General features: G+C 44.5%; 1 protein-coding gene across 1 annotated transcript in view; it reads left to right on the top strand.

Moving 5' to 3' along the window:
- STAB2 (stabilin 2) overlaps positions 1 to 19,952 on the top strand; it is a gene marked incomplete at its 5' end in the record, with an annotated part of 58,725 nt that overhangs the window by 20,688 nt on the left and 18,085 nt on the right. Inside the window, 20 exons of the mRNA XM_009075404.1 lie at positions 1,130 to 1,261; positions 2,664 to 2,795; positions 4,374 to 4,427; positions 5,254 to 5,346; positions 6,206 to 6,401; positions 6,669 to 6,764; positions 7,710 to 7,755; positions 9,187 to 9,263; positions 10,903 to 11,028; positions 11,543 to 11,616; positions 13,958 to 14,029; positions 14,361 to 14,480; positions 14,892 to 14,939; positions 16,040 to 16,123; positions 16,224 to 16,370; positions 16,759 to 16,905; positions 17,178 to 17,237; positions 17,774 to 17,950; positions 18,031 to 18,120; positions 19,408 to 19,554. Coding sequence (XP_009073652.1) covers positions 1,130 to 1,261; positions 2,664 to 2,795; positions 4,374 to 4,427; positions 5,254 to 5,346; positions 6,206 to 6,401; positions 6,669 to 6,764; positions 7,710 to 7,755; positions 9,187 to 9,263; positions 10,903 to 11,028; positions 11,543 to 11,616; positions 13,958 to 14,029; positions 14,361 to 14,480; positions 14,892 to 14,939; positions 16,040 to 16,123; positions 16,224 to 16,370; positions 16,759 to 16,905; positions 17,178 to 17,237; positions 17,774 to 17,950; positions 18,031 to 18,120; positions 19,408 to 19,554 — 2,118 coding nt within the window. The remainder of the gene's footprint in view (positions 1 to 1,129; positions 1,262 to 2,663; positions 2,796 to 4,373; positions 4,428 to 5,253; positions 5,347 to 6,205; positions 6,402 to 6,668; positions 6,765 to 7,709; positions 7,756 to 9,186; positions 9,264 to 10,902; positions 11,029 to 11,542; positions 11,617 to 13,957; positions 14,030 to 14,360; positions 14,481 to 14,891; positions 14,940 to 16,039; positions 16,124 to 16,223; positions 16,371 to 16,758; positions 16,906 to 17,177; positions 17,238 to 17,773; positions 17,951 to 18,030; positions 18,121 to 19,407; positions 19,555 to 19,952) is intronic.

The raw sequence follows: 19,952 nt of genomic DNA, 5'->3' as shown, positions 1-19,952 counted from the left end.
CCCATCACGCGTAACGGTTCCTTGGGAAGACAAACGCCATCACTCCAGATGTACCCCCAGCCTCCTTCTTCCTCCCCCCTTATATACTGAGCATGATGTCCTATGGTATGGAATATCCCTTTGGACAGTTTGGGTCACCTGTCCCAGCTGTGTCTCCTCCCACTCTCCCATGCATCCCCAACTTCCTTGCCAGCGTGGCAGTACGGAAAGCAGCAAAGGCCTTGACTCTGTGTAAGCTCTGCTCAGCAACAACAAAAACATCTCTGCATTATCAACTCTGTGTTCAGCACAAAACCCAAACATAGCCTCATACTAGCCTCTATGAAGAAAGTTAACTCTACTCCAGCTCAAACCAGCACACTAACACATCCTGCTTCTGCTTCCTTCTCTTAGTCTGAGAGATCTCTGGGAGTCCCCTGCTTTGGAATAAGATGCAGAAGCCTTTGAAAATCCTCCCAAAATTTTGATATACAGGGAATAACTTCATTACTTTTCAATGAAAGATACACTCTAGCATCGAGGCATAGAAAACTTCTCAATTAACAGGTCTGGCCCTAACTCTTTATTGACTGAAAATTACCTTAAAGACTTAAAATATGGTAGGGTGGGTTGGGACTAGATAATCTGCAAGGTTCATTCCACCCCTTAAATTCTATGATTCTATGAAAAGACAGACACACAAACAGACATCTCAATTACTCTATACATTCATCTACAGGTGACTTAGGGATCTCCAAAGAAGCATGAATGGATATGGAATGATGATAAAAGCACTCATGAATATGCAACTTTTTATGTCAAATAAACTCATGAAGCTCAGAGTCCTAGAAAGTCATCTGACTTTTCCCTGAATTTATCAGCCAACCCTATGCATAGAAACAGACACTACAGGCTCAAGTGAACTTTAGTCCTCCCAGTTCAATACCTTTTCCCTCACGATGGTCAATAGAAGCTTCATTATGACAGGAATGCAGGTTCTCCACTGGAGGAAATATGAAATAACCTGCCTGCTGGAGAAGCTCCTCTTTGAATTCAGGCAACCTGTTTGGCTTATACCCTTTGGGAAATGCTATCCTAGTAACTTTTCATGCTTTGGTACATAGCTCTGAAATGAATTGTGTGTTTGCAGGATGAAGGCCAAATCCGCTATCACATTGTGCTAGATGAGAAGCTCCTGAAGAATGACCTGCACAATGGCATGCACAGGGAGACCATGCTAGGGTTCTCCTACCAGGTTGGGTTCTTCCTCCACAACAGCCAGGTACAGCTGTCTGCATTTGCTTGGAAAAACAGGTTTCCTGCTTTTTACAAATCCATCTTCAACTTTCAACTAAGATGCAGTCAAAGGATCTGTGCATCCCTCATTAACTTCTGCTACGTGACAGCACAAAAGTTGTCACTCAAATTTAAGGCCTGTCTCAGACCTGCTTAATTCCAAGTCACCCTTGGAGGGATCTCTGCTTGAATTTGATTTCAGTTGTGCTGTTCACATTTAACATTGCATTTCAGATGTCTGGCTCTAGGAATTACAAGCCTGTGTTGCAAAACAGTCATGAATCTGACCTCCAAGCGCTATTAGAAATCTGCCTCCAATTATCAAACATTAATTCTGCTTTCTGTGGGTTTATTCCATGTTCAATCCTAGAGTTCAAAGCATTGAGAAACAAATATGAACTGTCTTTCAACACCACTCATGATAAAAATCAGGTACAGAAACATTAAGGGCAGAATAAGAAAAGGTACTTGGTGCTCCTTGTCTGTCCCAGAGCTCCCTCTGGCCATAGGCAAAAGAAGACAGAACATTTCTCACTCAAGCAGCTTCAGCCCTACTCTTTGCTCTGCCCACAGCAGAGCTTTGGAAAAGCATTTGCAGTGGAGCTGTTGCTGCTGAGGGCACAATAGGAACGTAGAGTAGCATTGAGATGAGAAGACTGCATGAAGACCTCAGAGCAACGTTTCAAATATCTGAAGGGCCTACTAGGGAGCTGGAGAGGGTATCTGTGTTAGGAACTGCAGTGATAGGACAAAGGGTAATGGCTTCAAATTGAAGGAGGGACGTTTTGGTTAGATATTAGAAAAAAGATTTTTACAGTAAGAGTGGTGAGACATTGGAACAGATTGCCCAGGGACATGGTGGCTGCCCCAAACCTGACGGTGTTCAAGGCCAGGCTGGATGAAGCCTTGAGCAACCTGATCTAGTGAGGAGGTGTCCCCGCCCTGGGCCGGGGGGTGGGGCCAGATAATCTGTAAGGTCCATTCCAACCCTTAAATTCTATGATTCTATGGTGAAAGTCCCCCTTGAAGAAGCAGCTGCTGGAAGGGTTCTCTGAAGCCCCTCATCCCCCAGACAGCAGATGCACCTTCTGTCATGCTTTAGGCTCCTTTTTTACACCTTTTACCTTTACCCCTCCCCCTTGGTGGATAAAGCTGCTCTGCCAAATTCTGTTGCTAAGAAACTTCAGCAGAATGCAAGTCATCTCATGCTCTCCAGTCCAGTGAAGCAGTTAAGTGTAGCAACTGGAATACCAGCCTGATGCCAACTACCTGTGTCAGTTTTCCTGAAGTGATATACATTGCTTCTCCTTTTACCTGTTTCTGCCCTAGTTACCATACAGTCAAGGAACAGCTCTGCTGCTTTCTAACTGTTTGCATGTCTTTTGCAGCTCTTCATAAATGATGCACCTATTAGCTACACAAATGTTGCAACAGACAAAGGAATTATTCATGGATTGGGAAAAGTCCTGGAAATCCAGAAGAACAGATGTGATATCAATGACACTGTGATCATTGTAAGTGTTCAATCAGAGAGATCTATAGCCAAACAACAGCTCAAGTGTACAGGATACGTAACACCATTTCCCAGTGAGGAATGCACACAGTTTTCTACAAAGGATATTCCTACCAGAGTTGTAGCATCTCTTAAGACAGTTTTGATCCTGCAATTGATGTACTGACAGCTGGGATAAAAATATAATCAGAGTAGCACAGGAATAAACAATTCCTGAGCTTTAATTTTCAGAAAGTAATAGCAATACACTATTCTAATACATCTCTTAGCCAGTCCACTTGTTTGTAGTGTAGACAAGATGGGAAAAAATAAAAAACAAATATTTTTTAAGGAAAAAAAATTTATTTTCATTTCAAGTACAGATTACCACAGTACATACACATGAACTCCTGGTACCCTCTGAGCAAAACATTCTTCTTCCTTTGTTCCCTTTACATTTGAAAAGTAAATTTACATTCTCTCAAGAATAAGATGTGATTTCCTCAAACTGGCAGAGAAAAGTGTCATTTGTCTTTTCTCCTGAGTGAGTCAAATAGGACAGCAAACAGGTAGCTTTGCTGCCTTTTTATGGAGCATGCAGTGAGCTAAACAAGGGGAAAAAAGTGAGACTTGTGCTTCAGTTAAAGCAAAGTTAACAGGCATGACTTTTGCAGCTTTTCCTTGGAATATAGATTCACATTTAAGTGAAGAAATTCTGACTGTTTAAGGAAGCAGTAGAGTTACCACCCCTGAAAGTGAGGGTGGTGAGACACTGTCCCAGGTTGCCCAGGGAGGCTGTGGCTACTCCAACCCCGGCAGTGTTCAAAGCCAGGTTGGATGAAGCCTTGAGCCTCCCACCTGGTCTGATGGGAGGTGTCCCTGCCCAGGGCAGGGAGTTGGGGCTAGATGACCTCTAAGGTCCATTCCAGCCCCTTAACAATCTATGAATCTATAATTCACTCAAGGCTTCTCCACAGCTTTGTTGTGTCACGTCATTTGTATTTAGTCCTTTGTTTGCCAATGGAAAGTTATCTTTCCTGCTTTATTTAAATGCAGAAACATACTAAAACATTCAGTTCAGCGTTGTCAAAAGCAAGGACATAGCTAGCTAAATGGGAATGGTATTGAGAACTGTGTATTAGGTACACACATATCTAAGCATTTTGCAGAAATCAGCCTTACACATGTGAAGGATTCATATGCATGTATAGCTCAGAACATGCACATGGTGTGAGCTTTCCATTCCAAGCTGCCCTTGAGCCACAGGCAAACTATGCCCAAGCTCAGGATTTGCCTCTTATTGTGGTTTAGATACCTCAGGGAAGAATAACTTTAGAAGAGCAAATAAAAATATCCAAAGTATCTTTCCTTCCCCTTGGGAGAAACCTTTACGTAGAGTGTCCCTACAGAGCTGCTGCTGGGAATATTCTTCCTTGCTGAGCAGCACAACTACCATCACCACCTTTAGCAAGGAGGTTATCCTGATGATGCACCCCCAGGGTTAGGTTTAGAAATACAGCTGGAAATCATGCATTTTCTATGATACAAGCTGTTTGCAGCTCTGTACAGTCTTGTTAACTCCCTCCCATTTCTGTTGCTTAAGGAGAAGTGCACAATTTGTTCACAAGCATCAAGTTGTCCCCCGGGAACAAAAGAAATAGTAAGTATTTTGCCACTAATTTTACCATTATGTTGTGCCCTCAACACAAGAAGGACATGGAACTGTTGAAGCAAGTCCAGAGGAGGCCATGAAGCTGCTAACAGGACTGGAGCACCTCCCCTATGAGGACAGGCTGAGGGAGTTGGGGCTGTTCAGCCTGGAGGAGAGAAGGTTGTGTGGAGACCTCAGAGCACCTTTCAGGAACTGAAGGGGCTCCAGGGAAGCTGGAGAGGGACTCTTGGTTAGGGACTGCAGTGACAGGACAAGGGGCAATGGGTTCAGACTGAAGGAGGGGAAGTTTAGGTTAGATATTAGAAAAATGTTTTTTACTCTAAAGGTGGTGAGACCCTGTCCCAGGTTGCCCAGGGAGGTTGTGGCTGCCCCAACCCTGTCAGTGTTCACAGCCAGGCTGGATGAAGCCTTGAGCAACCTGCTCTGGTGGGAGGTGTCCCTGCCCAGGGCAGGGAGTTGGGACTGGATGATCTCTAAGGTCTTTAGGTCCAACCCCTAAAATTGTGTGATTCAATGTTCAGGCCATTCCTGAACTTGCAAGAGCAGTTTCTAGTATCCTCTGGGACAACTGAAAGCTCCTCAAACTGCAAAGTTTACCTCTACCATGCAAACCTGAGGGAGTTGAACATGGTCTGGAGTCTGCTTGCTACAGGAGAAATTACAGAAGCAGCTTTGACCCCTTCTAGAATTATCTCCTTCATTTTCATTGCAGGGCACAGCTGGCATAAAGTTCATGACCCATTTTTTTCAAGCATTTGAAAGTAGCTGATCAATATAATTCAGAAGTGCATCTGTTTCCCTCATATTTGCTCAGGCAGGGGAGAAGAAATACTGCATCATCTCAGAAAACAGGAGAATGTACACCATCCAGATTGGGTGCCAGCCAAAGTGTGCTAAAACCATCATTGTGAGTACACTGCTCCTTATCTCAGCAAAAGCCAGGAACTTCCATCCCTGAACTTCACCCTCCTCATAATCCTGCTTAGCACACACACCATGTCAAGGCAGCTCCTGACAACATTCCAGCCTTTATTCTGGATGCAGCAGAGATTGCAATATTAAAGGTTGATGATAGTTACAGCACAGGAAGGGCTGGGACCCAATGCGGTGCAGAGGGATCACAGGTTTGGGGAGGGTAACCCTATGCTTGTCCCTAGTGATCCTGTCCACTTTTACCTGAGGTGGTGAAGAGCACCTGGGTTCCACCAAGGATATGGAGTAGCAGTCTGAGCCTGGGCACACTGAGTGTGGCCACAGACCAACAGAGCTGAATCACTGTGAAAACTCACAGAATCATAGAATGGTTTGGGTTGGAAGGGACCTTAAAGATCAACTCTCAAAGCCAAGTTGGATAAAGCCTTGAGCAACCTGGTCTGGTGGGAAGTGTCCCTGCCCATTGCAGGGGGTTGGGACTAGATGATCTCTAAGCTGCAATCCAACCCCTGAAACTCTATGATTCTAACTAGTTCCAACACCAGTGCACTAGGCAGGAACATCTTCCACAAGCCCAAGCTTGTTTAAGGCCCCATCAACCTGGCTTTGAACACTTCCAGGGATGGGGCATCCACAACTTCGCTGGGGAACCTGTTCCAGTGCCTCACCACCCTCAGAGTAAAGGATTTCTTCCTTACACCTAACCTAAACCTACCTTCTTTCAGTTTGAAGCCACTACCCCTTGTCCTATCATTCCATGCTCTTGCAAAAAGCCAGACCTCTAGCTTGCCATGCTGCTACCCTGCTCCTCAGCACAGCATTTCTGCTTCCAGACCAGGCAGTGCTGCGCAGGTTTCTTCGGACAGCAGTGCCAGCCTTGCCCAGGAAAAGCAGGGAATGCCTGCTTTGGAAACGGTGTCTGCCTGGATGGCATCAATGGCACAGGCAGCTGTGAGTGTGAAGAGGGGTTTGTCGGCACAGCCTGCGAAAGCTGCGTCGAAGGCAAATACGGCCACAACTGTGATCAAGGTACTGAGCAAGGCACAGGTTGCCCAGGGAGGCTGTGGCTGCCCCAACCCTGGCAGTGTTCACAGCCAGGTTGGATGAAGCCTTGAGCAACCTGCTCTGGTGGGAGGTGTCCCCGGGTTGGGGCTGGGTGGTGTCTAAGGTCCATTCCAACTCCTAAAATTCTAGGAGTCTATGTTCAGGCCCTTCCTGCTACCCTCCCTGCCCCTCCCTGCTGTGCACACTGTGCCCTGCTCAGGGCCAGTGGCTTCCTCCCATCTTTCCCCGCAGTGTGCACTTGTGTCCATGGGAAATGCAGCAGTGGGATCGATGGAGACGGCACCTGTGAATGTGATGTTGGCTGGAGAGGGGTGATGTGTGAGACTGGTGAGTGTTCCATCCTAATTCTTTTGGGATGAGAAGTGAGCATATGAGGAAATGACAGAACTACAGGCAGATTCCAGTGCACTACCACATAGCCAGCAGCTCCCCACACACATTGAAGTACAGGTCACACTCCTGTGCTATAGCAACTAACTATTGTATTAATAGAGAGCCAGCTGAGATGCTGCTCATGATCCTTAAACATCCTCATTCACTAATTCTCTACCTGTGTCACCAAACGATATCCCATTTATTAACGCTATACATTTTCCAGAGTAGGACTACCTAATACATTTTGATCCTCAGATCAGAAGCCTCTCAAGTGCTTCAATAAGTTGCTTTAGCAATGCAACACTGGATATTAAATTATGTTCATGCTAATGCAATCAAAAATAATCAGCAAATAAATCATCTTGTGTTGGTTTAATACAGCTCCTTTATCCAATCCAATTATATTTTAGTTAAACATAATTTAAATGTATTAGATAACTCTTTCAGAACTCTACACATAATGGTATAAAATAATGGTACAAACATATTAATAATAGTATTCAATATCAGTTTTCATTTTTCCCAGGGGAAAAAATCGTAACAAATAGAATTTTATAATAGGGTTGCTGTATCTGAGGAAAATTTCTGTTCCTTTAGAAAACCTACACTTAAGTAATTCAGCTACTAATATGTAAGATTCACCAGAGTAGACACAGACTAATGACATCAGGTGAGATGTTTCCCTGACCATATGATGACGACTCTTCCTAACAACTGGATTAAAGTGGTATCCACTGGTATATACAAGTGGAGTCTCCATACAGACTGAGAGCACAGTTGTCTGTTGCAGAACTCAGAACTCCCAGGTCCACTTGTTGGGAGCAAAGGACTCTGAACCTATAAGGATATTAACCCAAAAGTTTCTGATCCCTGCTTCGTTTTTTTTTCCACTTGCAGAAATCAAAGACGATGCGTGTAACACCTCATGCCACACCAGTGCTAAGTATGTATGAAATGCACTTATGTAGAGGAGAGGAAAGAAAAAAGGGATCTCTTGCAAGGCAAAAAGCATAGTCTTGCTCATTATGACTTCTCAGTAGCATAGATAACAGTCATGTTTTCTATCATAGATAAAATGTAAATGTAATGCATTTGGTGATGAGGGAAAAATGTTCAAAGTGTGTATGTTAGAAGGGGAAAAAATGGAATTTTGTGGGGAAGAAAAAGGAGAGAGAAAAAAAGCAAGATATCCTACCTTGCAGTATACAAAGAAATGGGGCAACACTAGAGGATAAAGGAGGCCAGACCAAGACTGATGATATATGTGAGTTTCTGAGGTGACCTTCATCAGCTCCTCCTCTTTGCCCCATCCACCACCAGACACATCACTGAAAAATGCCATCAGTACTAGGGATAGAAAAGCTACATTTGATGGCACAGCTCTCCATATCAAAATATACAAACAGCCAAAAAAATTGCTCTCACCAGTCCAGCACCAATAGTGGGACACTAGTTTCCAAAGGAACAAGTGACCCCCATGGAGATACATGTGCCAGACAGCAAAATTTACAGAACAAGGAAAGGTGGCTGGGAAGTTTCCTTATGTTCAGCTCCTGCTCTTCTGTGGGAGCTGAGAAACTAGAGGCAAACCTCTTTTTCCCAGGGGGAAGCACACTCCTCTGTGTGTTTGTGAACTGCAGTTCACAGCAGAGATATTTTACCAGGATTACTTTGGCAAAACTCCACTCTCAGATTTGCTCATGGGGAGCCTACACATTCTGGTACCAAGACTGTGTTTCTGAGAGGAGAAGCAGACTGTTTTTTTCTAGTGCTTTTCATTCCCTGATGCCCAGGGTCCTGTAGGTACAAGGATTGACACAGGCATGGCAGGACTGGAGGGGAACTGGAGGTTGTGTTGGCTGCACTGTGATGTTGTCCCTGGTTGACAGGGAACAATCTCACAGGGCAGTAAACTCACACTTTCATACACAAGGCCAAACCATCCATAAAAAAACCCAGACTTAAACCCAAAGAACTCAAATGCTTGGCTTCTCACCCTACTCATCAGCACTGCTATGTCCCTCCAGAAACTGTGTACACACAGACAAAAATCTGTGCACAGTTTTTTGGCTGAGCAGATGTGCAGTCTGGAGTTCTGCATGAGAGAACAGTAAAAACAGGACCCTTCATGACCAAAGCGTGCAACTTTAATACTTAAAGTAATACATCCAAAATACATTTGAAAAGTTTGGTTCGTGTTTAGGTTCATTTTTTCTGTTGCAATTACATCATACTGCATGGTTAAATGCCTTGTTATTTTGTGCACAGAACAACTCACACAAACCAGGGCTGTACAAAAGACCTGACTACTTTTTTCATCTCTTTTTTTTTTTTCTCTTGTTCCAATGTTGTCTCCTTCCCTTTACTTTATTAGCTGCCTTCTCCTATCAAATGGCACTGCCTATTGCAAGTGTGCAGCTGGGTTTGAGGGGAACGGGACATTCTGCACAGGCAAGTGGATTTTGTTTCTTCCCTTTTGAAAAGAAACCTGCTTGAAGCACTCTCTGTGGTCACAGTAGAGCTGGTGAGAGATGAGCAGCTCCCTATGCACCAGTTACAAAGCAGGAATTGCTGCCAGTTCAGTCCAAACAAATACGAGCCCAACAGGTGATGGATTCACAGAAAACAAAGGGCTCCAAATCTCCAAGTTGCAAGGCATTGTGCAAAGGCAGACCAGAGAAAAGGGAACGTGCTGTGCACAGCCCTGGCCCCATTGTTTGCAGAGTAATAAAACCTGGTTTGTGACTTTTACTCCTTTTCCCAACAAAGCTCAGCACAGAGAGGCCAATTCAGGGCACAATAACACTTCCAGCTATTGGAAGCTGTATAGCCCTACCATTTCCTCAGTTTTCTCAGGTTTCTGGTGCGGGAAAATCCATTTCTTTAGACCAGAGAGACCTGAGAGACCCACAGAAACGGGCAATAGTAGCTTATCCTAAGTGCTCCTCCAACAGTCCAGGATATCCAGATCCATGAAACAGACCCCTTCAGCTACACTGATCATGATTAATCTTACAGTTGTTTTTCTAAATCCTTAACTGATTAAAATATTAATGCTTTTGGGAACAGAAGTGTATTTTTCTACTTGCTCATAATGGCTGGCAGGGCCTTAATTAAAGATTTTAGCACTCTTACTCTCTCTGCTTCATTTTCTCTTCTGGCACAAACAATCAGACCCGTTTTAATCTACGGTGGGCAATTCCCCAAATGCAGGAATAGCTGAGTGACACAGGACACTCTTATTGATTCTGTACTCCCCCTTGTTCCCCTATGCAGCATTCCTGGGCAAACTAGTTACAGGAAAAGTCAGCAACCTGATCTGGCTGCTATAGCTGCTGAAACAGCAACTTAGAGTAATTTGAGGCAAAAACTAAAGCAGTGTTTGGGCTGATTTGATTTGCACTGAAGATCAGATAAGGCTCCCCCCTCCTCTCAGGGTAACCCACACAAACCCAATTTGTGAGCCTCCAACTGATCCAGAGCTGCTGAAACAGCATGATTATCTGAATAACAGACAGCACTTTCTGTCACAGGAGGACTAGATGGTGTTATAGTCTAGACCTCCTGCAAGAGAAGTTATATGACCTGTGTGCAGAAAAAAATCAAGCTAAGGGAAAGCCATTTAAAGGCCAGAAAAGAACATGGAAGTCTCTTTTTTGGTGCTTGGCTGAAATGGGCAGAAATGGAAGATGGGAAGTTACTGAAAGTCTGTCCTGAATGAATCCTTACCTTCCAGACTAGAACTATCTAGAACCTCCCAGACTAGAACCTCATCTGGGTGAGGCCTTGTGCAACCTGATCTAGTGAGGAGGTGTCCCTGCCCAGGGCAGGGGGTTGGGGCTAGATAATCTGTAAGGTCCATTCCAACCCTTAAATTCTATGATTCTATGATCTTCTCAGCTTTCCCTCTTGAAACAATAGAATGTACTAAATATCCTGCACTAATCAAGTTTGTGGTCTCTAAATCAGAGAAAACTTCTGTGTTCAGAAAACAGCAGTAAATTACTTTAACACATAGAGACAGATTAACCTGGAAAGCAAAAAGCCAGTTAAGCACATTGGTTTAACCTGGGTTATTGTCACTGTTCAGCTATCAATGCTTGTGAGACCAGCAATGGTGGGTGCTCTGCCAAGGCAGAGTGCAGAAGAACAACCCCAGGGAACAGAGTCTGTGTCTGCAACGCTGGCTACACTGGGGATGGAATAGTCTGCATTGGTAAGCATTTAGCACACCTCATGGTACAAAACTACAGGGGTGATTTTACCTATGGGTGGATGATCCTTATGACCCAGAAGTGCAGTTTCCTGGTGGTAATACCCTGATGCTGAACACATGTCTACCTGCTACATGGCTGATACCACTTGGCAAACCATGTAACTCCAGCAGTGTGGTGTGACACCAAAGCTTATTCAACAAGCTTCTCAACAAGGCTAACCCAATCCTCTCCAGCAGCTCAATACACTCACACTCCTCTGCCCATGCAAATTTTAAGCTTCTTAAGCATTGTTGTACCACACCTTCCCAGGTTTGGTTTCAGAAATGCTGATGATAGAGTTTTAGCCTTCACCAATACAACTGAAGACTGAGGTACTAAGCAGCTAAGGGAATGAATGTTATTGGTTCACAGTTGTCCTAAATCTGCATTCCTAGTATGCTTTGCTTAAAATTCTCCCTCTTTGGGTTTTCAGAGGTCACTCTTTCTTTCTTACACTGTTTCTGCTTTATACAGAGTTCAACCCTTGCCTGGAGAACAATGGGGGATGTGATAGAAATGCAGAATGTACACAGACTGGACCCAACCAAGTGAGTACTTTGTCAGTGAGAAAAAAACAAGACTGGCTGAGTGTTTACAGTTGGGTAAAGAAAGATTTGCCTATCTCAATTTAGTTTTTAAATACACAAGTGGATTTCATAACAGATATTCTGAAAAGTATATGTTTCCTTCAAAGAACTATTGGAGGGGGAATGTGAACAAACATGAACAAATTCATTTCAGCAAAGAAATCCAAAACTGCTGAGAAAAGCAGTGTTTTGCTATTTCAAGTGGTTGTTTTTCTCCTCTGGGAGGTTTTGAAGTGAAAACCTGTCAGTTTGAAAGTATTGCCAAATGATGTTTCTTTTATTGTTATAGAAACTGTACATGGAAAATTTCCATTTCAGACTAGCCCTTCCCCCAGCACAGCTCAAACACAAGGAAACAAATCAGCCCGAGTCAGAGTTCTCACACAGGGGTTACAGCATTCTGGCATCCTCTGCTGTCCTCATCTCCCATGCAGAAGTACCACACACTCCCCAAAGGAAAGAAGTATAAGAGGACAAGGGGACAAAGGAGAAGCAAATTGGTCAGGACAATTGAGTGACACAGATTAGCAGTTTTATTTTTCTAACAGATTCAGAAGCAGCTGAACTCCCTGGCTGTACCACTTCTTGTCATCTTCCTATGGTTTTACATTTGGTGTTGGCAGGACTGGAATCCTCCAGTGAACACTGCACAACAGTATTTCTTCAGCAGTAAGGCAGGAAACAGAGAACAGGAGACAGAGGATACCCCCTGTTTTCCAGGTTTTCAGGGACAGGAGGGACAACAACACCATTAGCCCTTTTTGTCAATCCAAACACTTCACTCTTTGCCTTGACTCTCATTTGCAAGTCAGTACATTTCCAGTGGGAGCACAGAGTCACTCAAGTCCTTCCTCATCCCTCTAGACAAAGACAGATGATGGTTATTTTCTTCCAAACACCTTCGCTGGAGATAGAATTAGTAGCTACAACATTATTATATACATTTCCTTACCCATGGGCATGTAGTTAACATCAGAGCAATAACAACTTCCACTACAAAATCCCAGCACTGCAAAGGTTGGGATATATGGGACAGAACTGTCTCTGCTTTCAGTAGGTCTCTCAGTCATCCAGAAGGTACACAAAATACTGCTATTACACTGCCTTCCACTATTATTTCTACTGCAGAATCATAGAATCAACTGGGTTGAAAAAGACCTCCAAGATCATCAAGTCCAACCCTACCATCATTACTAGACCATGGCACTAAGTGCCACATCCAGTCTCATCTTCAAAACCCCCAGGGACGGTGAATCCACCACCTCCCTGGGCAGCACATTCCAATGCCTGATCACTCTCTCCATAAATAATCTCTTCCTAATATCCAACCTAAACCTCCCCTGGCAGAGCTTGAGTCTGTGCCCTCTTGTCCTCCTGCTGGTTGCCTGGGAGAAGAGACCAACCCCCACCTGACTCCAACCTCCTGTCAGGGAGTTGTAGAGGGTGAGAAGGTCTCCCCTGAGACTCCTCTTCTCCAGGCTCAACAACCTCAGCTCCCTCAGCCTCTCCTCATGGGACTTGTGCTCGAGTCCCTTCACCAGCCTCGTTGCTCTTCTCTGGACCTGCTCCAGCACTTCAATATCCCTCCTGAACTGAGGGGCCCAGAACTGAGCACAGGACTCAGGGTGTGGCCTCACCAGCACCAAGTCCAGGGGAAGAATGTCATTGAATTTGCAAACTCTTACATATTAAATGCAAACTCTAAATTGAGAACCATTAAGCAGTGACTTGGAGAAGATAGCACATTTCTTTGCAACTAGGTTCATTTTTCATCTTCATGATAACTGCAAGTGCAGAACAGAGTAATCATAGCATAAATCTGGTGAATTCCCACTGCATGGGAAGCTGTCATTAACATCAGGACACAGTTCCAGGTGTGTTTTGAAGATACATTTCACCACTAAAAAAAAAAACAACTGGGAAAGGGAAGAGAGGGGAATATCAACCTATGCAAATAAGGGAAACAAATTGGTGGTTCAGACTGTTTTGCCAGCAAGAGGATGATGTGCAGAAGTCAGATGGGTCATTTCAAATGAGAAGGACAGCAGAGAAAAGACCAGAGATGGATAGACAAGGAAAAGGCAGATAAAGCCTCATGAAAATTGTTATTCCCCAGTCTCAGTCTACGGTTGCTCACACTGGCCAAGAAACTGCTCCAGGAGAGATGATATACTTTTAGTTCCATAAATTCTACACCATATCACTGGGGTGTAGATCTGGGGGGGAAAAAAAATCAATATATATGTGGTGAAAAAACAAACATTTTTTTCCTGTCTGCATGTTTTCTGGTTTTGCTTTGTAGGCAGTATGCAACTGCTTGAAAGGATATTCTGGAGATGGCAAAAGATGCACATACATCAGTCTGTGTTCACAAGTGAGTATCCATTTAAGGAGACAAGTTAAGGTCTCATTATAATCAGGACACTTTTAGGGTTTGTATGCTAAGAATCCACTTACATTTACTCTGGTAATTTATAAATATGCCTGGTTCAGTACATGCTTTAGTGCTGTCACTATGATGGAAGCTAAATATGCAGGATGGACTTTTCCTGGACCACAGCCTGGACATAATACAAGTGAGGGCAGCCACCACATCCCTGGATTAAGTCTTTCTAAACTATATAAATGAGGGGGGAAAAAAGTGGTGAATTAGAATTGTTTTGTACACCTGGCAACAAAGGAATGAAATCTTTTGATCCTACCAGAATAACGGAGGCTGCAGTGAATTTGCCATCTGTAATGACACTGAGCTGACAGAAAGGACCTGCACCTGTAAACCCAACTATGTCGGGGATGGATTTCAGTGCCGAGGCAACATCTTCCAGGTAAAGGGCTGCACATTTGCTGTCCCTTGGTTTCCTTCATATAGTTATTTAATACAATGTTTGAAATCTGCCTTTCTTCTACCTCCTTGGACAAATTTGTACCTCAGAATTTGAAATAATCCCAATCCAAGACACCAGAAACAGGATGCTGCCTAAAAAAATCCCCAAACCGTAAACCACAAAAAAGTGATGGACAATCATCATGACTGCAGTACTAGGGAGATTTAGGGTTCAAAAAACCCTGCTGTTTGACAGAGAAGGTAAAAGAGGAGCAGGAGCTATATAGATAATCAGCATTTTTTCCAAACCAGAAGTTCCCCTTCTTGTCCTAGTGCTGCATTTGTTTGCATTCCACAGACGTTGGCTTCTCACATTTGCAGCACTCTTACAGAGTCTTGTTCTTAATTGCAGGAACTTCTCAGGAACTCAAACACATCTAGGTTTTATTTCCACTTAGAGGTAAGAAAAGGTTGAGTGGGGTTAGTTGGGTTGGGTTTTTTTTTGGGGGGATCTCCTCCTTCCTCAGGAGTTTGGGGGGAGAGGACTAGGCAAGAACCTGAAGTGTACCAACATCCTCCGACTTAACTGGGTCTGGATTTGAATTACCAGTCACTAATACTGGAGATGCTTTAATTTAACCTACTAATGGTCATTAAAACCTCTAGAGTATTAATGATGAAGACCAAGATCCCAGGAAAATGTAGGGCCTCCAGACCAGGCATAAAACTGAAGTTTTCACCCATTCACCGTCAGATCTGCCAGCATATCTCTCATGAAGTCTAATGCAAGAAAATACCACTCATTAACTACCCTTTCTGCACCACCAAACTTCACTGTTTTCAGCTGCCTCTGTGAGCCATAGCAAAATGTTCTGTGTTGCAGGACAGCTCTGTGTGTTGTACTGCCAACTCTCACTGCTGTCTGGAGCTTGGCAGGCAGTAACTCTGTTTTCCCCAAGCCTCAGGGCAACAGAGATCTGCTCACCCAAGGACGCACCTTCTAGCTGCAGTTTTGCTACCATGGTAGACAGATCCATTCCACTTTAACAGAGCTCTCTTCTTATTTTAGCTCATCCATGATCACTGCAAAGTGATAGGTCCATTTGTACCCCTAAGAGTAATTAATATACTCCTGTGTATAAGCAACCATGTATCAGCTAAATGCACATACAAACACACACATACATATTGTCCACTCTTGCCTTTCAAGACGAAATTGTTTAGTCATCCTCCCTTGCCCAGATAGGAATAGCTTTCTCCATGCTCCCTACGTTAGTATCTGTTGGAAGCTTTCCCTCTTCTGTTTCTTATTGCAGAGGAGACAGACTTGGCTATAAGCCAAGAGAGCAAGATCTTTCACTTAATACCTGTGAGCAGAGGTGGCAGGCAGGGCTAGGAGTGGAAGCCCACATGAGAGAGTTTCTCTCACCCTTGCACTGCAGGGAAGGAAACACAATGCATGGCAGCAATGGGGCTACAGGCACCACCTCCTCCTCCTCCACAGGGCACTGCCCATGGAGTCATGCACTCATTACTTCTTTGTCCTCTTAAACTTGGCAGGTCTTGTCTATCAGAGATATTGCAGGCTCTGGTCCTTTCACTCTGTTTGTACCTCACACAGACATACTCAGCAGTGACCCACGAGTAAGTAAAAGGATCAGATGTTTTTACTGAGTTGTCCATGAGTTTCTAGCTTCAGACACCTTGCTCAACTGCTTCTCAACTCCTCCACTTTCTGCTGTAGGTCAAGGACTGGATTTCCAAAGGAATGATGGCTCAAGTCCTCAGGTACCATATGGTAGGTTGTGCCAATCTGTTGTACAACGACCTGATGAGAATCACAAACATCACCTCTCTCCACGGCGACCTGATATACATCAGCTACTCGCAGGTAACTGAACATGAAGAGGCAAAGGACAGGATAATAAAACAGTCTACTCTGATTCAGCTTCGTTAAAACACTTAAATGGTTCCCTTTCCTCCTCTGACACACAAAAATAAATCAATGGCATTAAAAAAAAAGATTGCCTGTTCAGCTGAAGTGTTCAGCACTTACCCAGAGTGGAGTTGTACAACCTTCGCTTTGGCACAAGTTATTTTATCCTCAGAGTCTGGCTTTATGAGCATAGTGAGAGTTTGAAAAAGCAAAGGGCAATTTATTAAACCTGAAACTACTCTTTGCTGCAAATAAAAGATATTCTGGGCTCATCATATCAAAGCAATTCAGCCTGACTCTCCCACAAGGTTCCAGAGAAGACTTGTTTGTGTTGCCTTTCCAGAACTCACTGGTTTTGAACAACCAAGCTGAAATTATAGTCAGCGATGCTGTTGGCACAAATGGTGTGATCCATGTCATAAACCAAATTCTGGTCCCATCACACATGCAGGATGTCCCCCTAAAGAAGGTATGTACAGCCTTTTCCACAGTTACTTCTAGATATATGTCATATAATTCATAAAAAAAAGTTATACTAAAAAGACCTTATAACAAACTTTGTCTGGCACTGCTGAATAAATTAAATGTTATATATTTAAATTTCACTGGAATTGCAGGTATATCAGAACAGTGTAAGAGGAGTTTTGACAGGGCTTATACAGTGGCTGTGATTGCATTACAAGAAGTGACTTAGAGGGAAAAAACAAGCTTATACCTGCTTTGTATTGCTTAGGTCAATTACTCACATTTCTTTCCTTGTAGGAAACTCTTAAAATGGTTGCAGCCAGAAACGGATACAACCTGTTCAGCAGTTTGCTAGAGGTAAGGACACAAGGGACAGGAGCCACTGGGCAAAGGTTGCAGACACTTTTGTTAAAGGCAGAAGCACATACATAGCACATGGCATCACTGGCAGAATGCTCAGCACTCAGTGGAGCCAAAGAGCTCACAACACAGTACACAATAATGCTGAGTCACCACGCTGTCTCTCACAGAGGTGAGGGGATGTCATGCAGACCCACAGCCACCTTCTCCCCCTCACTCAGCTCTGTCCTACTGTATATCAAATTATGTGGCCAAGGTTTGACCCAAGTGTGACCTTCAGAGCCCAAAGTTGGGCCATCAGCCTGGTTTTCAGCGGGCAGTCCTGGGTGGTGATGCACTTCTAAGAATTCCACTATGTAACTCAACTTTGTCAGCTCAACCCTGGCATCTGGTTTTCAATGTCAAGGTGTGTTCAGGCTGGTGACCAGGCAGCCCACAGGCCACTGCATGCCTGTTATACCAGACATTCACGCCATAGGGTCAGGGTCATTTTAGAGCATTAATCCTCCACCCCAATTTTCGGTGTGTTGCAGAAAAACAACCTGCTTGGCCTGATCAATGATCCTATCCACCAACCTGTCACCCTCTTTTGGCCCACGGACACAGCCATCCGCGGGCTGCCACAGGAGCAGCAGGACTTTCTCTTCAAGAAGTCCAACACTGACAAATTGGTGCAGTACCTCAAATTCCACATTGTTCGTGATGCTGCGGTGAGTCCTTGGTTTGTAGGAATATTGCCAAGGCCAAAATATGCAAGGCAAGATGTGCATCTCCTCTGTTTCCTTCCCAGGTGTTGGCCTACCAGCTCCCCCTCTCCACCTCACTGAAGACCCTGCAGGGCTCCAACCTCAGCGTGAGCTGTGGGGATAACAGCGAGGTTGTAAGTGTTCACTCTGCCAACACACTTATCCCTTGTCCCTGCTGCAGGATCCACTTATGCAGACCACACTGTATCCATGCACAGCCCCCAGGGAGGACCAGTGGCATCACAACTTCATTGGTCTTTGCCAGTGCATGCCAACAGCCACACTAACAGATTCAGCAAACTAGATGGTTAGTAGGACTCTTTGGAGCAGCTGTTTGCTCTGTTTTAAGATGCTACTTGTTCAAAACAGCTCTCAGTTGCCTTGAAACTAAATACCAGCACATTGTAGCTTCCACAATGGAATACCAAAGGAAAACCATTAAGGCTGACCTAGCTTTGAACCCCATGAATGCACCATCTGCATGCAAGCTTGGGTTTGTAAGCACTTTAAAAAGTAAGATTGCTGGCACACAGCATGTTAAACCTGAACAACATCACACTTTTCTTTGCAAAGGTCTCAGATCATACCGGGCAAGCACCTAAGCCTAAATAAGCATAAGGTAAACCTGTGGACGTAGGGCTGGTACACTCTGTCCCCTTCAGCAGAGAAGGTCATAGAAGTCATATGACGGTTTAGGTGGTAAGGAACCTTACAGATCATCTAGTTCCAACACCCTTGCTGTGGACAGGGACACCTTCCACCAGCCCAGGTTGCTCAAAGCCCCATCCAACCAGGCCTGGAACACTTACAGGACAGGATATCCACAACACCTCTGGGAAACCTGTCCCCAGGTGTCTCAACAATCTCACAGTAAAGAATTTCTTCCCAAGAGCTAATCTAATCCTGCCTTCTTTCAGTTTAAAGCCATCATCCCTTGTCCTGTCACTACATGTAGAAAGTCCCTCTCCCACTCTCTTATAGCCTCACTGGAAGGTTGCTCCAAGGACTCCCCAGAGGTTTTTCTCCTCCAGGCTGAACAACCCCAACCCTCTCAGCCTATCTTCATAAGAAAGGTGCTCCAGCCCTCTGACCATCTTTGTGGCCTCCTCTAGACTTGCTCCAACAGATTCACACCCTTACTCTGTTGGGAGCCCCAGAACTGGACACAGTACTCCACAGATCTGCCCATCCATGAGGTTATAGCATTCAGCCATAGGCAGAGAGGCACCAAAATTGGTTTGGAGCCCCTACAGTTATCAATGGTACCTACAGGATAGTTTGACACACCACCTTGAACACAGAGCATTCCGATAGGGACAAAGTTATCCTCAACGACCATTCAGGCTCTGGATTGAGCCTGACCCCAAGAAACAGTGGCTCATGACTTCTCACATCCCACCTTTCCCCATCCCATCCCTCAGGGTGCACTTTTCCTGAATGACAGACAGTGCAAGATAGTACAGAGGCAGCTGGAGTTTGACGGCGGCATTGCCTACGGTATCGACTGCCTGCTGACAGAGCCCAGCCTGGGGGGTCGCTGCGACAGCTTCTTCACCGTGGATTTCATGGTTAGTCCCATTTTTGGTCTCTCACCCTGACAAAGACACAGCCCAAGGGCCAAACTCCATCTTCCCAGAGACCGGGGTAACACTCACTGCAGCTTTGGCACTACTGAGAGTAAGTCTCACTACTTCAGGGTGCCTTCATGTCACACTGATTAGAGCTGAGATTAAGAAGCACAGCACAATGCCTGAAAGATGCACAGCAGAAATTCTGCATCCACATTAAACAACAAAAAGGACAAGTGATTTCAATAAAAACAGTACCTTACACATGGGAGCAAAGACAAACCATAGAATCATAGAATCAAAAAAGACCTCCAAGATCATCAAGTCCAACCCTACTGTGACTACTAGACCATGGCACCAAGTGCCACATCCAGTCTCATCTGAAAAACCCCCAGGGA

This window comes from Acanthisitta chloris, unplaced genomic scaffold (genome assembly GCF_000695815.1).
Source record: "Acanthisitta chloris isolate BGI_N310 unplaced genomic scaffold, ASM69581v1 scaffold16245, whole genome shotgun sequence".
NCBI classification, from domain to species: Eukaryota; Metazoa; Chordata; class Aves; order Passeriformes; family Acanthisittidae; genus Acanthisitta; species Acanthisitta chloris.
This window is presented reverse-complemented; position numbering and strand designations above follow the sequence as displayed.